Here is a 14,382-nt window from a genome sequence, read left to right on the forward strand (position 1 = left end):
GACAAATTGTAACAAAGTAGGTTGAAGGGAAGGATTTTTGACATTGTGATCAGAATGCAAATTATTTATAGTTGTATTGAGGCAAGCAACCATTCAATGTCTTTGAAACGAATCAAAAAAGTTTGTTTAGATCATTTCAATTTCAAGGGAGCCTTCGAAAGGATTACCTAACTCAATTTATTGTCTGTTAACAGAATATGGTTAAAAATGAACGAATTATTTCAATAAACAAATTTTAGGCCTTTCAAAAGAGGTTCAACCTCTCGAGAGAAACGTTTTCCAAGATATTTGCTGAAACTGGTGATGATTATCCGTGTGCTTACTATTGCAAAGCACATTTTATTTATATATAGTCAGCAGTGCAAATATCAGGAAAAATTAGCAAATCTTGCAAAGACCAACGGTCTTTGCCATATGTTTCTCTAGTTCATAAATCATCGTTTGTGATTGTAAGAAAATGTCGAAATTCAAAAAACAAACTAGAACTAATATTTGTTCAACTAGTCTTATAAATATGCTTATGAAAAAAGTCTGTCATTTTTAACTTTTTTTCGGAGAAATTGTCTTAGTGAGGTAAGTTTGAAATTCCCCCGATTGAAAGGCTATTATAATGTTGGCTATATTAAAAACACAATTTTTTTTACATTTAAATTGTTGAAACCCAGCAATTTTTTGTATTTTTCAAACCAAATATGCCCAATCTAAAAAACTAAACATGCCCAATCTGAGAGGCCGAACACACCAACATTTTTTAACGTTTTGTAATCAGGCTCACATAGCAATGTTTTCATTTGAAATAGCAATAAACAAATATAAAAAATTAAACAAACAGATTATTATCGTACATTTGAAACTAAACAGACAAAATCAACGAAACCTAAATTACTAAATATGAGAGATCAATCTGCTTAACAAAGTATTGATGGGCACGCGCAATTTCTTAGTTTTGAAACAGAATATTGCAAACTTAAATACCAAACGTACTGCAGATTTCTTGAGTCAATTCTTGCTCCTAGATAGATCATTCATGCTTTCTAGTAATCCTATTAGAAATTTTAAGATCTTCGATCAGTCGGGTAAATAAGTCGAGAAAAAAATTCCGATAAGTTGGGTAGTTAATACATATAAATTAATGCATAGGTTTCACATAAATTTCCAACACATTATTTGACCAGCAATTTTTTGAGTTCAGTATTTTTCTCCATTTATTGCGTAATTGGCTAACGATAGCTGCGATTTATCAAGAAAACCAAAAGATCAAACGCCATTTCGACTTTCACAAAACTTATTATCATGATCGTCGTATTTAAATGCATTGTTAATTTTTTGAGCTCAGTATTTTTCTCCATTTATTGCGTGATTGGCTAACAATAGCAGCGATTTATCAAGAAAAGCAAAAGATCAAACGCCATTTCGACTTTCACAAAACTTATTATCATGATCTTCGTATTTAAATGCATTGTTAATTTTTTGAGCTCAGTATTTTTCTCCATTTATTGCGTAATTGGCTTACAATAGCAGCGATTTATCAAGAAAACCAAAAGATCAAACCTCATTTCGACTTTCACAAAACTTATTATCATGATCTTCGTATGTAAATGCATTGTTAATTTTTTGAGCTCAGTATTTTTCTCCATTTATTGCGTAATTGGCTAACAATAGCAGCGATTTATCAAGAAAACCAAAAAGATCAAACGCCATTTTGACTTTCACAAAACTTATTATCATGATCGTCGTATTAAAATGCATTGTTAATTTTTTGAGCTCAGTATTTTTCTCCATTTATTGCGTAATTGGCTAACAATAGCAGCAATTTATCAAGAAAACCAAAAGATCAAACGCCATTTCGACTTTCGCAAAACTTATTATCATGATCGTCGTATTTAAATGCATTGTTAATTTTTTGAGCTCAGTATTTTTCTCCATTTATTGCGTAATTGGCTAACAATAGCAGCAATTTATCAAGAAAACCAAAAGATCAAACGCCATTTTGACTTTCACAAAACTTATTATCATGATCGTCGTATTTAAATGCATTGTTAATTTTTTGAGCTCAGTATTTTTCTCCATTTATTGCGTGATTGGCTAACAATAGCAGCGATTTATCAAGAAAACCAAAAGATCAAACGCCATTTCGACTTTCACAAAACTTATTATCAAGATCTTCGTATTTAAATGCATTGTTAATTTTTTGAGCTCAGTATTTTTCTCCATTTATTGCGTAATTGGCTTACAATAGCAGCGATTTATCAAGAAAACCAAAAGATCAAACCTCATTTCGACTTTCACAAAACTTATTATCATGATCTTCGTATGTAAATGCATTGTTAATTTTTTGAGCTCAGTATTTTTCTCCATTTATTGCGTAATTGGCTAACAATAGCAGCGATTTATCAAGAAAACCAAAAAGATCAAACGCCATTTTGACTTTCACAAAACTTATTATCATGATCGTCGTATTAAAATGCATTGTTAATTTTTTGAGCTCAGTATTTTTCTCCATTTATTGCGTAATTGGCTAACAATAGCAGCAATTTATCAAGAAAACCAAAAGATCAAACGCCATTTCGACTTTCGCAAAACTTATTATCATGATCGTCGTATTTAAATGCATTGTTAATTTTTTGAGCTCAGTATTTTTCTCCATTTATTGCGTAATTGGCTAACAATAGCAGCAATTTATCAAGAAAACCAAAAGATCAAACGCCATTTCGACTTTCGCAAAACTTATTATCATGATCTTCGTATGTAAATGCATTGTTAATTTTTTGAGCTCAGTATTTTTCTCCATTTATTGCGTAATTGGCTAACAATAGCAGCGATTTATCAAGAAAACCAAAAAGATCAAACGCCATTTTGACTTTCACAAAACTTATTATCATGATCGTCGTATTAAAATGCATTGTTAATTTTTTGAGCTCAGTATTTTTCTCCATTTATTGCGTAATTGGCTAACAATAGCAGCAATTTATCAAGAAAACCAAAAGATCAAACGCCATTTCGACTTTCGCAAAAGTTATTATCATGATCGTCGTATTTAAATGCATTGTTAATTTTTTGAGCTCAGTATTTTTCTCCATTTATTGCGTAATTGGCTAACAATAGCAGCAATTTATCAAGAAAACCAAAAGATCAAACGCCATTTCGACTTTCACAAAACTTATTATCATGATCTTCGTATTTAAATGCATTGTTAATTTTTTGAGCTCAGTATTTTTCTCCATTTATTGCGTAATTGGCTTACAATAGCAGCGATTTATCAAGAAAACCAAAAGATCAAACGCCATTTCGAATTTCACAAAACTTATTATGATGATCTTCGTATTTAAATGCATTGTTAATTTTTTGAGCTCAGTATTTTTCTCCATTTATTGCGTAATTGGCTTACAATAGCAGCGATTTATCAAGAAAACCCAAAGATCAAACCTCATTTCGACTTTCACAAAACTTATTATCATGATCTTCGTATTTAAATGCATTGTTAATTTTTTGAGCTCAGTATTTTTCTCCATTTATTGCGTAATTGGCTAACAATAGCAGCGATTTATCAAGAAAACCAAAAGATCAAACGCCATTTTGACTTTCACAAAACTTATTATCATGATCGTCGTATTTAAATGCATTGTTAATTTTTTGAGCTCAGTATTTTTCTCCATTTATTGCGTAATTGGCTAACAATAGCAGCAATTTATCAAGAAAACCAAAAGATCAAACGCCATTTCGACTTTCGCAAAACTTATTATCATGATCGTCGTATTTAAATGCATTGTTAATTTTTTGAGCTCAGTATTTTTCTCCATTTATTGCGTAATTGGCTAACAATAGCAGCAATTTATCAAGAAAACCAAAAGATCAAACGCCATTTTGACTTTCACAAAACTTATTATCATGATCTTCGTATTTAAATGCATTGTTAATTTTTTGAGCTCAGTATTTTTCTCCATTTATTGCGTAATTGGCTAACAATAGCAGCGATTTATCAAGAAAACCAAAAGATCAAACGCCATTTCGACTTTCACAAAACTTATTATCATGATCTTCATATTTAAATGCATTGTTAATTTTTTGAGCTCAGTATTTTTCTCCATTTATTGCGTAATTGGCTTACAATAGCAGCGATTTATCAAGAAAACCAAAAGATCAAACCTCATTTCGACTTTCACAAAACTTATTATCATGATCTTCGTATTTAAATGCATTGTTAATTTTTTGAGCTCAGTATTTTTCTCCATTTATTGCGTAATTGGCTAACAATAGCAGCGACTTATCAAGAAAACCAAAAGATCAAACGCCATTTTGACTATCACAAAACTTATTATCATGATCGTCGTATTTAAATGCATTGTTAATTTTTTGAGCTCAGTATTTTTCTCCATTTATTGCGTAATTGGCTAACAATAGCAGCAATTTATCAAGAAAACCAAAAGATCAAACGCCATTTCGACTTTCGCAAAACTTATTATCATGATCGTCGTATTAACAATGCGCACTAACCTAAAATTGTCAATATAAGTTAAAAAAAAAGCTATATACGTGTCATCTGTTAAGCGAAAAGCATCATTAAAATAAAATTTTTGATGAAAAGATCGAAGAAAAAACCTTTTTCGATTAATGACTCATCCCTGCTCAAGATGTTTTTCTACACAAGTAAAAATCTTTTAAGTCAGATAGTTCAGTCATTTATGAACAGAATTTTTTCCCTGTTCCTAAAAAATTATATCATATCCTTGTTTTATAAGTATTGAATTGAAGCACTTCACGGTATGTGAAATTGGGAAAAAAAATTGTCAAATAAATACAAATAAAACTGCGTGTTATCTCGAAAAAATGATATCATATAAAATCCCCATAAAAATGAAATCAGTGTCCCTGCCGTTTTCTAATAATTGTATCTAGCAAGCGACTTCGATTGGTAAAAATGGGCACAAAAATTGGGCTGGTGTATAATTCGGATTCCCCAATTCACCGAGGTTTGGAGCAATTAGTATTACAGTAATTGAGAAAACCTTATGATTCGAATGACATTATAAATAGCCCTTGTAACACATGCAGAGTTCACGATAAAAGAGAGGTTAAACATAGTTTTAAATTTGAATTCACAACAACTTTCTATTAAAAACTTCAATTTTTTTCCATGACAGTTATTTTGTTCACTATATGATTGTGTGTGTTTTACTCTTCGTCTCTCACAATTGGTACTCCGTCCAGTTTCTTCAGTTTTCCCAACAGTTTTGCAACTTTGTCTCTGTACGTCTCGGCAGCACTTAACTACAAATATCAGCAAATAAACACCAAGGGAATCAAACAGGTCTAGGATGTAAACCCCCACACAACAAAAACCACGGATGTAGTTCCCTTTTTACATTAGATTTTTGGGCGTTATAATTTGTTCGGTTGTGTTAGTTCCATGAGCGTCTAAGGCATGGCCATGGCCCGCAGGGCATGGACAAACGCGCTAAATGCATATCTTTTTGATAGTCAAGTTGGGGGGGAGGGGGGGGGGGGAGGGGGGTTGTTTCCATGGGGGTTTATTTTATTTCCTATCTAAAATCAGATGTTTTTTAACCAACATAAGCAAACACTTAATCACTTACAAACCGATGAAAATCACAAAAATCTGAACTAGTGGCAACAATCTGCTGTGGCCTATATTTTTACTCCACTCTCTTCGCGCTACTGTTGCTATATGATGAGTGCAGAGAAGACCCTGGGTTAATTAGATAATTTTTTTTGAAACACGTAAAATAGAATTATAAACAGGCAGTCAAATATATTTCTAACAAAACAATATAATATTTCGAATCACTTAAGTTTAAATTTAAAAACATGAATTTTGTTTAGAAAATTAGTTTTCAAAGCTTTGGATTGTTTTCTTCCTAAAATCAAAAAATAACTTTTAAAAGCCCCCACGCTCCTATTCAAAGCAATTTTTATGCTGTGAGACTTAACAATAGCTCAACGTTTTTTAAAAATTTTTCCAATTCTTGCTGACCGAAGCCAATCGAATTCATTCCAAAGTTGGTTTTGACATTGTGCTCAATTTTGAATTGTTTTGTTCGAGCGTTTCGATGAAGTCTCAGATACACGTTAAAGTTTTCAAAGTCTTCTAGCCTTACTGTGTCAAAGGAAATTTTGTATAGGGACATTTGGCTACTTGTGCTCAACTGGAAGTATTTTTGCCTGTTTTGGTAAATCTTTTGCTCTGTCATACTTTTTGCGTACAAAGCGCATCTTTGTACCACAGTTGATCTGATAAAGCGTTTCAGTTTTTTTTCCAAAAAAGATTACTCGAAAAGATAAGTGTGAAAACACAAGTGATTTTAAAAGAAGAATGCGCTGGTTCAGGGGATTTCAATGTCTTATTAAGTAAACTGATCGTATAGCATGAGCCATCTTTTTTGATATTTTTTTCAGCTTGTCATCAAAATCAATGTTCATGTCGATTTGAGTATTAAAGTATCTGTAGCAGTTTTTGTTGTGAGGACTTCACTTTTATAAGAAAATCGGATTTTTCGCGCGAGTTTGTTTCAAGATCAGCTTGTGCATCTCTACATATTCCTCTGTTTTTTGGAAGACTTCCTCGAATTTTCCATGTAAACTACTTTCCTTCCGGAACAGAAAACACTTATGTCTTCTGCGATTTGAATTACTTTTTCCATTGTGTTCATGTTAGATGAAAAATTATTCACATACAGAAAAAAAATCGGCCAAATAGAGAGTTCGTAAAAATTGTACTCTGTGGGGTACTGTGATTTACATTTTGCTAATACGCCAACGGGCCATAAAGTTTTACTTTTTGTCTGCGGTTAGCAAGAGATGAAGACAGCTTTTTTGCTTCATTGGAATCTTTTCAACTACAATATGGCGCAAGTTATGCAACCGTTGTTATCCTAATGAGAGCTGATTAACAACATCTCCAGAGGGTTGTTATCGCCCTCTCGAATTTATTCAGTGTCCTGTCTTCACCTCGAGGTTTGACAACTTCTCTATGGTGATAACAACCATATTGTGATATTCATTAAAACACTTTAAGAAGAAGTAGAACAAAAGATGACAAAGTTTTTCCAGATCTGTTTCATTGAACGCAATTATCAGATACGACCTTGCTAGTTAAACACTTTATATGACACTCTGAAGATTCTGCATTAATAAAAACTCGAGCTAAGAATAATTACGAGTTGATTTCTTAACGCATCGGAAAAAATGATCACATCGGACACTGAACATTGATACTATGTTGAGATAAATGATAAAATCTCCGACGTCAAGTTTCTAAAGAATCCGAACTGAGGTGTCTGCGTTGTTTCAGTTCCTCTTTATAAAACAAACTTGCAAAAAAAGGTTTTTGTTCTAAATTCCTGATATAAAATTTCTTCTAAATTCCACTAAAAGTTTTGCACATAAAGTTCTGGAAATTCATCGTCCTGGGTTTGAAATTCTCTTATATACTTTTGAAGCGAGTTTAAAATTTAAACTAAATACTTACATCTTCTTCGAGTGGGTTTCCCACAAAGTTGAGATCAACTAGAGCGGGGCAGTCTTTGAGTTTGGAGAATTCGTCCCAGGACTTGACGACGTTGTTGGACATGAAGAGAATGGCAAGTTTCTTCAGCACTGCGATTCCTTTCAACTTCTCAATAATATTGTAAGAGATCCACAACTGTTCTGAAATGGGAAAAAGCCAGGGTGAAATATGGTATTCCTTCAATTAATTGTTTACATCATTATAATAAATTATAGTGGTTAGTTCTAACGGTACGTGAATAAAAAATATGGTTATAAAGAGCCTAAAAAACTTCAGATCTGTGATCAAAAATTGATGATGTCCTGATAAACTGAATATTAATGTGTACGGGGTCTACTACCGATATAATTATTTGCATCTCAAAATGAAGGCGTCAAAAACAAGCCCAAAAATTTTCTGGTAAACTAAATTTTTTTCATGTAAATTGATTCTAAGAAGGGCCAAACTGTGTTATTAAGTCACTCTCGAGCTTGTTACGTAAACATCATAGTGGATATAGACTTTGAAAGATGCCATGTATATGATTTAAAGGCAATTAGAATGGTCGTGGTACTTAGACAGAAGCTCTTCCGAGAACTCGATCGTTACAAAAATGTCAATACTATTTTTATTTTTTATAACACTTTCCTTTGCCGGATTGAGATGCCAGTGGCGTTTCAGCGCATTTTTGTTTAAAGAAATGCACCGAATGAGCTGAAATGATGAGAATGCATTGAAAAATTTAAAAATTCAGCGCTTTTTATACATAAATTTAGCGCATTTTCAGTACATTTTTACATATTTTTCGGCAATTTTAGCACATTTCTTTTGAAGTTCCATCCAGCGCAGTTTCAGCTCATAGTCTCAAAATCAAAGCATTTTTCGGCACATTTCTAAAAATGTTTCAGCGCATTTGTTAGAAACTATTCAACGCATTTCATCGCATTGTTAACTAAGGTTTTTGTGCTGAGAATTTTGAAAATCAGCGAATTTTCTATTAACCCGGGTCGAGGCCGAATGGTTAACTTGCAGGTTTCTGGCAGAAACTTACAAGGCGATGCATCACCTTGCAAGTTTCTCTTCCAAAAATTTACAAGTTCTTACAAGTTAATCATTTGACCTAAAGAGTTCTTACAAAATAAACGTTTAACTCACATAATTACCTATATAAGCTCGTTCAATATATGCTGTTACTCGATAAGTTTTCTGCCTACATTGCAGCAAAAAACAATAAAATGTTTTTTGTAACAAAACAATATAAGATTTGATTGTAAACAGACGGTTCAAAAATACTGAATCGGAAAATGTGAATTGAAATTATAAAATGAAAATTGGTTAAAAAGAAAGTGTCACAGAATTATTGTGAGAAAGTGCTGACATATGAATTTGAAATCTCAATCAAAGTCAAAAAGAATATAAAACGTACGAACCATTTAAAAAAAGCAATCGTGAAGAAGCCAATTGAAATCTATTGTTCATTAATTGAATTGCAATAGGACCTTTTAATTGAAAAAAATTTAGAATTAAACTTTTTATCAACTTATTTTGCATTGTAATATGTTATCCAAATTGAGCAACTGACTCTCACGCGCTTTCTACGGAATGACTGAGTGTTAAATTGAATTAACAAATAAGAGTCGAGCTCAACCGGAGCGAACTTGCAAGAAACTTACAAGTCAGCCACTCGACTTGCAAGTTATTACAAGTTAACTATTCGGCTTGCAAGCTGTTACAAGTTAACCATCTTTTGGAAGAAACTTGCAAGTTCTTACATTTTTACCATTCTGTCTCGACAAGGCAACCAACTGCGTATTATTGTTCTTTACAAATTTTTTAAAGAAACATATTGAACTATAAAGTGAAACTGATCTTCGAGAGTTAGAATTGATATCATTATAGAAATCTTCATTTTACTCTAATGATTTTGACAGCAATTTTCGCAGTCCCTAAAATGGGAAATTTATCCTTGATAGTCAACGTAAAATTGTGCCAAAATTGTTTACGTTCTGCTGAGTTCTTAATTGATTTTTGGATTCACAATGTACTGTAATAAATCGAACAGGTGCTATGACAATTGGGTTTTAAAAATTTGCAAAAATTGGGTGATAATGAGCACCACGGGGGGGGATGTCCACTGCAACCCTCTTTTCATTCTTGTGGGAATTTCTTTACCTAAAGTGTCGGCGACTGCCTCCAACCCAGTGAGTGCTTTGATGTTGTTCCTGCCGAGAGAGAGAATTTTGAGGTTTTTCAGTCCGTTCAGATTGGCGATCTTCTCAATGCAATTCGTTGACAGCTGAAGGTGTTCACACGATGTCAGGGTGGAGAGGGAGGCGTCCATCTTTTCCAACATCAGAGCGTATAATTGCACCTGGATCAAAAACGTGGGTCGGAAATTTTCCCCAAGAACTACAGGTAAAAGGCATGTAATGCACGTTGAAAAAAGGCATTTCCTAGGGCGAGGTCCTCGACCAAAAACATATATAAGCCCGATGCACTTATGTTGCAGTCAATGGGTCAGACCGAGCACATTTTGAATAACCTGGTTCTTATCCAACAGATACGAGGACTGAGACTGAGCCATATCGGCTTCGGTAATTCTGGGTCAGACTGTACAGAAATGGACCACTCTGGCAGATCGAACAGGCCAAAGACCAAACAATGGGAGGGATCAAACAGATCTTAATATTCTATTATTTTATTATTTTAGTTATCCTGATGGTATTACTTTATGTTACATCTTTACGCTGCCATTTATGTATGATGTTTTCAGGTATAGCCGGGTTGACCACCATAAACCTTTCTTGGCAACCATATCCAAGCCATATATGGAGTTAATGGTAACTCGGCAACCAAATGTTGAATTGCTTTTACCGGTGATTGCGGCCTTCAAAAATCTAAGCTACTTGCGTTCTATGGTGGATGGGACGCAATTGTGGGACACGAAAAACTTATTCCTATTAGTTGGGAAGGTAAATTTGATAACCGAGAGCAGTTCGTGCCCGATTTTGCGCCTTCCTGGAAAGCAGTAAATCAAGTGCTTTCGACTTCACTTTAAGCTTACAAACAAACTTAACTTCAAATGCGGCTCTGAAGTCTAATTTTGCTCTTGATGCGGCTGAAGAGCTTAAATTTGTACAAAACAAAATAAATTGTTTTGGGGTTGTATCATCATTTGTGTATCTCGTTATGGATGTACAGGTTGAGGTTCATTCAACTTAAAAAGGTTGAGGTTCATTCTTAAAAAGTGTAGCAGTTTTGACTGATGACAGATGTTGTGTCCAATGGAAATCACGTGTATTTTTCATACATGCTCTGTCTATTTCAATTGTTACCATTAGACCAACTCCTACAATGTTTCTGGCAGGGACGCCGTGAACTCCTAGTTGCTTTCTCATTTTCTGATATTTCAAGCAAAATTTAATTCTTGCCACCCAATGAGAGTAGACAAGCAACTTAAGATATCGTCATAAAGACTTTGATCTCACCCAATGAGATTGGACTTTGAAAGGATGCTTTTTCCACTGACAGATGGCTGAGTCTGTGTGAACATGTAGCTTTTCCAATATGCGAAGAAAAAATGACCATAAGCGGACCTAATCAGCATTAAAATGAATTTTTGTTTTAAATTTATGTTATAATCCAACCTATTGGCCATAGTTAACCTGATTGTCTTGATCAACCAAATCGATTAATATTTTATCTTTTTAATACACTATGGTACCAAAAAGCTACGTACACCTTAAGATTTTTTTAAAAGCAATACAAACGACAAATAATAACATTTTGAGTTCAAATTTGTTCTCTAATAACGCGTCATTACACCTTTAGCTTTTTTAACGTCTAGTAGACGGTTTGTATAGTTTTTATACAGGTTTCTCACGACGTCTGCGTCAATTTCATTCCAAATTTCATACACTTTTTCTTCTAAATTTTTCCAAAAAACTGTCTGTTTTCGTTACCGTTGCTTCAAAATCGCCCATAAATTTTCAATAGGATTCAGATCTGGACTGTATGCTGGCTATTCCAGTACCTTCCACTCGTTTTCTTGGAAGAAATTGCCGATAATCTTTGATTTATGCACAGGAGCATTATCTTGTTGAAAAAAAATGACCAGGAAATGTATTTTTTCTTCGTAAACCGACAGCGATTAGCTTGTTTGGACACTTAACAAGCAATTCGAGCCCATTTCATCGCATTGCACCCCAAAACATAAGTGATCGTTTGTCCGAACTCATTTTTTTTTTGTTTTTTTTCCATAAATTTCGTTCCATTTCTTCGAAAAACTCTAACAATTCCGTCGCTTGAGATGCGCACTCTTGTTTCATCAGTAAAAACAACACTCTGCCAGAACGAGAACGGCTTCTTGAGCATATTGATACACCATTTTGAACGAAAACACTTGCTTTTTTTCTTCAAACTGACTTTTTTGCAGCATTTCTTGAACAAACGCCATATTTTTTGAGAATTCGTCTAACTGTACCTCTGGAAATTGAATCGTAGCAAGAAAATGCTTTATGAACCACTCTAATGCGCTCCAGTGATGTTTTGGGACCTTTCAAAACATCGGTAACTAACTTTTTTCGGATTTTCTGACAATTTTGGGGGTCTTCCGCTCGATTTTTGGGCCTCGAAACTCTTGTTTTTCAGGTAACGTTTGTATGCATACTGCGCACTGGATCTTGATTTCAAGTTGAGTTGCTTTTGTATTTTAGACCGTGAAAAACCGACATCTCGTAGCGTAACAACTTGGCAAACGGTAAAAGAACAAAGCGGTTTAACCATCTTTTCTGTTTAAGCGGAGAAAGTGAGAATGAAATTTCTCTTAAAATTTGTAAGTATCACACCTTTTTTCACGCCTTAGCGCAAATCATGCAAATGAAGCACTAATCATGCTTTGAAAGCAGAAATCAGGCTGTACGTAGCTTTTTGGTACCATAGTGTAAGAAAGTTGTTGATTACGAGAATTTAGCAATGCTGAAATTGAAAATGAAAAATGATTCTAGTTCGTTACTACATTTGGTTTCATTTGTCAAAAGATTAACAATAATTCTCCTTCAGGGATAGAAAACATTGAAAATAAAAGTGTCAGTCAGTTCCATTGTTTGCAAGAACACAATAACAGCTATTTTTTTCCTTTGTTTTTTTAACCTTACAGGAATCCTAAAGCAATAAGAGCTTGTATAACTTATACCCTCATTCCCATAAATGTGGTGAAAGTTTTGATATAAAATTTTGGGTTAAAATTGAGCCGCAAATTTCTGTAAACAATTCTAATCATTGTCTCAAAATAAACTGATAGTTTAATAGTGCACCAATCCCTTAAAAAATATTAAAAGTTGCAGTCTTTCTCCAAAAACCAAAAAAGTTTAAAAAGTACAAAACGATGTGTAATTATAATTTGTTGGACCGATAAAGCACATCACTAGCAAGCTTTTCAACTCTTCGAGGAGAGTCAAAGTTCCGAATGGTGTTGCCGAGGGCACGCAGAGCATTTTAATGACAGATAGTACAATAAATATTAGTCAATTATAAAAATTTATAATTTGACATCTCAGAGCTTTTCTGATATTTCTGATTGTCCCTACACGTCACTAACAATTTCATAAATTTTGCATTGGATTGTTTTCTGCAATTTGTTCTTGCTTGTATAGTTTCATCAATTATAGTTTTTTTTCACCGTTCATAGTAATTTCTGTCATGTTATGATGATGATAAAATGCTGCGTCCGAAGAAAGTCTTGCGAGCAAGTGTTTTTAAAAAGAAACTGCTAATGATGAGCCTGTTACTCTATCGGTGCTTCATATATGCCAACTAACCTGTAAAATAATAAAAGGAAAAATTTTGATTTTAGTAATACTGAACTGTTTCACGTTGTGAGCGATGTATAAATTTCTAAACAAGCGACGATTCGATTTCCATGTAGCGTTTTGATTGTAGGTTAAAATTCAGCTTTGTTTTTTGTTTTTTTTTCTTAAACTAAAATTGAAAATGGAGACTGCTGAGAATGTCAAAAGAAAACGTCCTAATGATGATAGTTGACTAACAACATAGCGGCTGTTTTCAAATGACTCTACCTTTCATTATATTTTAACCATTTGCCAATTTTTCGGAAACTGGGCTCATCCTGCAACCTTTAAGTTTTAATTTGGGCCAAATTTCCGACTGTGCTTTAATTCCAATCAATCGCTGTACAAACATTCACCAATCAGATCTTTCGACCAATCAGGACCAAGCTGTCTGCTAAATTTTTCATTTTTCTTGCCGGCGGGTATTCTTAGATCCCGAATAATTTTTAATTAATTAATGAGAGAAGTCAATGTTTTCATTCCACGTAACAATTGACACTGAGAGACAAACTATTTTATAAAGTTGTTTTTTTTGCTTTTTATTGACATAGTTTATAAGTTAATAAATAATCGGTGGTAGCATGGGCTTAGTTTTGGGTGTGAAAACCTATGGAAAATTGATTTAGCCATTAATTAAAACCAGCAATAACAAAGCCTTAATTTATAGTCGGTCAATTGATTCAGGCAGTTTAATTGAGGTTCTTACCTTTTTCATTTCGTTTGCCTTTTCTCCAGTTTTCTTCTCCAAGTTTTGAATTCCTTCTTTCAGCGATTTGGGGAAACTCATTTTTGTCTAAATCTGATATTTTTCTGGATGTTTTCAATTTGTAATTATTTGTTGGTTAATTTTCGGTACAGCTTGAGCTTGGATTAGTTTTTACTGTATGGCAGTTTTTCAAACTGTATAGTATATGTATATATTGGTTAGTTGTTTTTACTTATAACCACAATCATAACAAGCACGTGTATTTATTATTACATAACTTTTTTCTACTATAATACTTTCCAAATAAAACACTGACTAAACTG

General features: G+C 33.4%; 1 protein-coding gene across 1 annotated transcript; it reads right to left on the reverse strand.

The window, feature by feature from the left end:
• Positions 1-5,072: 5,072 nt before the first annotated feature.
• On the reverse strand, positions 5,073-14,292 carry LOC142349641 (dynein axonemal light chain 1-like). The gene is made up of 4 exons (XM_075401351.1): positions 14,060-14,292; positions 9,677-9,875; positions 7,487-7,665; positions 5,073-5,268 (listed from the first exon to the last, which is right to left on the reverse strand). The coding sequence occupies exons 1-4, from the start codon at positions 14,138-14,140 to the stop codon at positions 5,173-5,175; spliced, it is 555 nt and encodes a 184-aa protein (XP_075257466.1). The 5' UTR covers positions 14,141-14,292; the 3' UTR covers positions 5,073-5,172.
• Positions 14,293-14,382: the final 90 nt, after the last annotated feature.

This window comes from Convolutriloba macropyga, chromosome 11 (assembly GCF_964194025.1).
Source record: "Convolutriloba macropyga chromosome 11, txConMacr16.3, whole genome shotgun sequence".
Taxonomy (NCBI): Eukaryota; Metazoa; Xenacoelomorpha; order Acoela; family Convolutidae; genus Convolutriloba; species Convolutriloba macropyga.

What these genes read in the sequence shown, in the direction of transcription:
- LOC142349641 (XM_075401351.1), bottom strand. Translation starts at nt 14,140, where the DNA reads ATGAGTTTCCCCAAATCGCTGAAAGAAGGAATTCAAAACTTGGAGAAG. An exon ending in AGGCAAACGAAATGAAAAAG is followed by an intron (nt 9,876 to 14,059) that starts GTAAGAACCTCA and finishes TTTTTGATCCAG; the next exon opens with GTGCAATTATACGCTCTGAT. An exon ending in GGCAGTCGCCGACACTTTAG is followed by an intron (nt 7,666 to 9,676) that starts GTAAAGAAATTC and finishes TTCCCATTTCAG; the next exon opens with AACAGTTGTGGATCTCTTAC.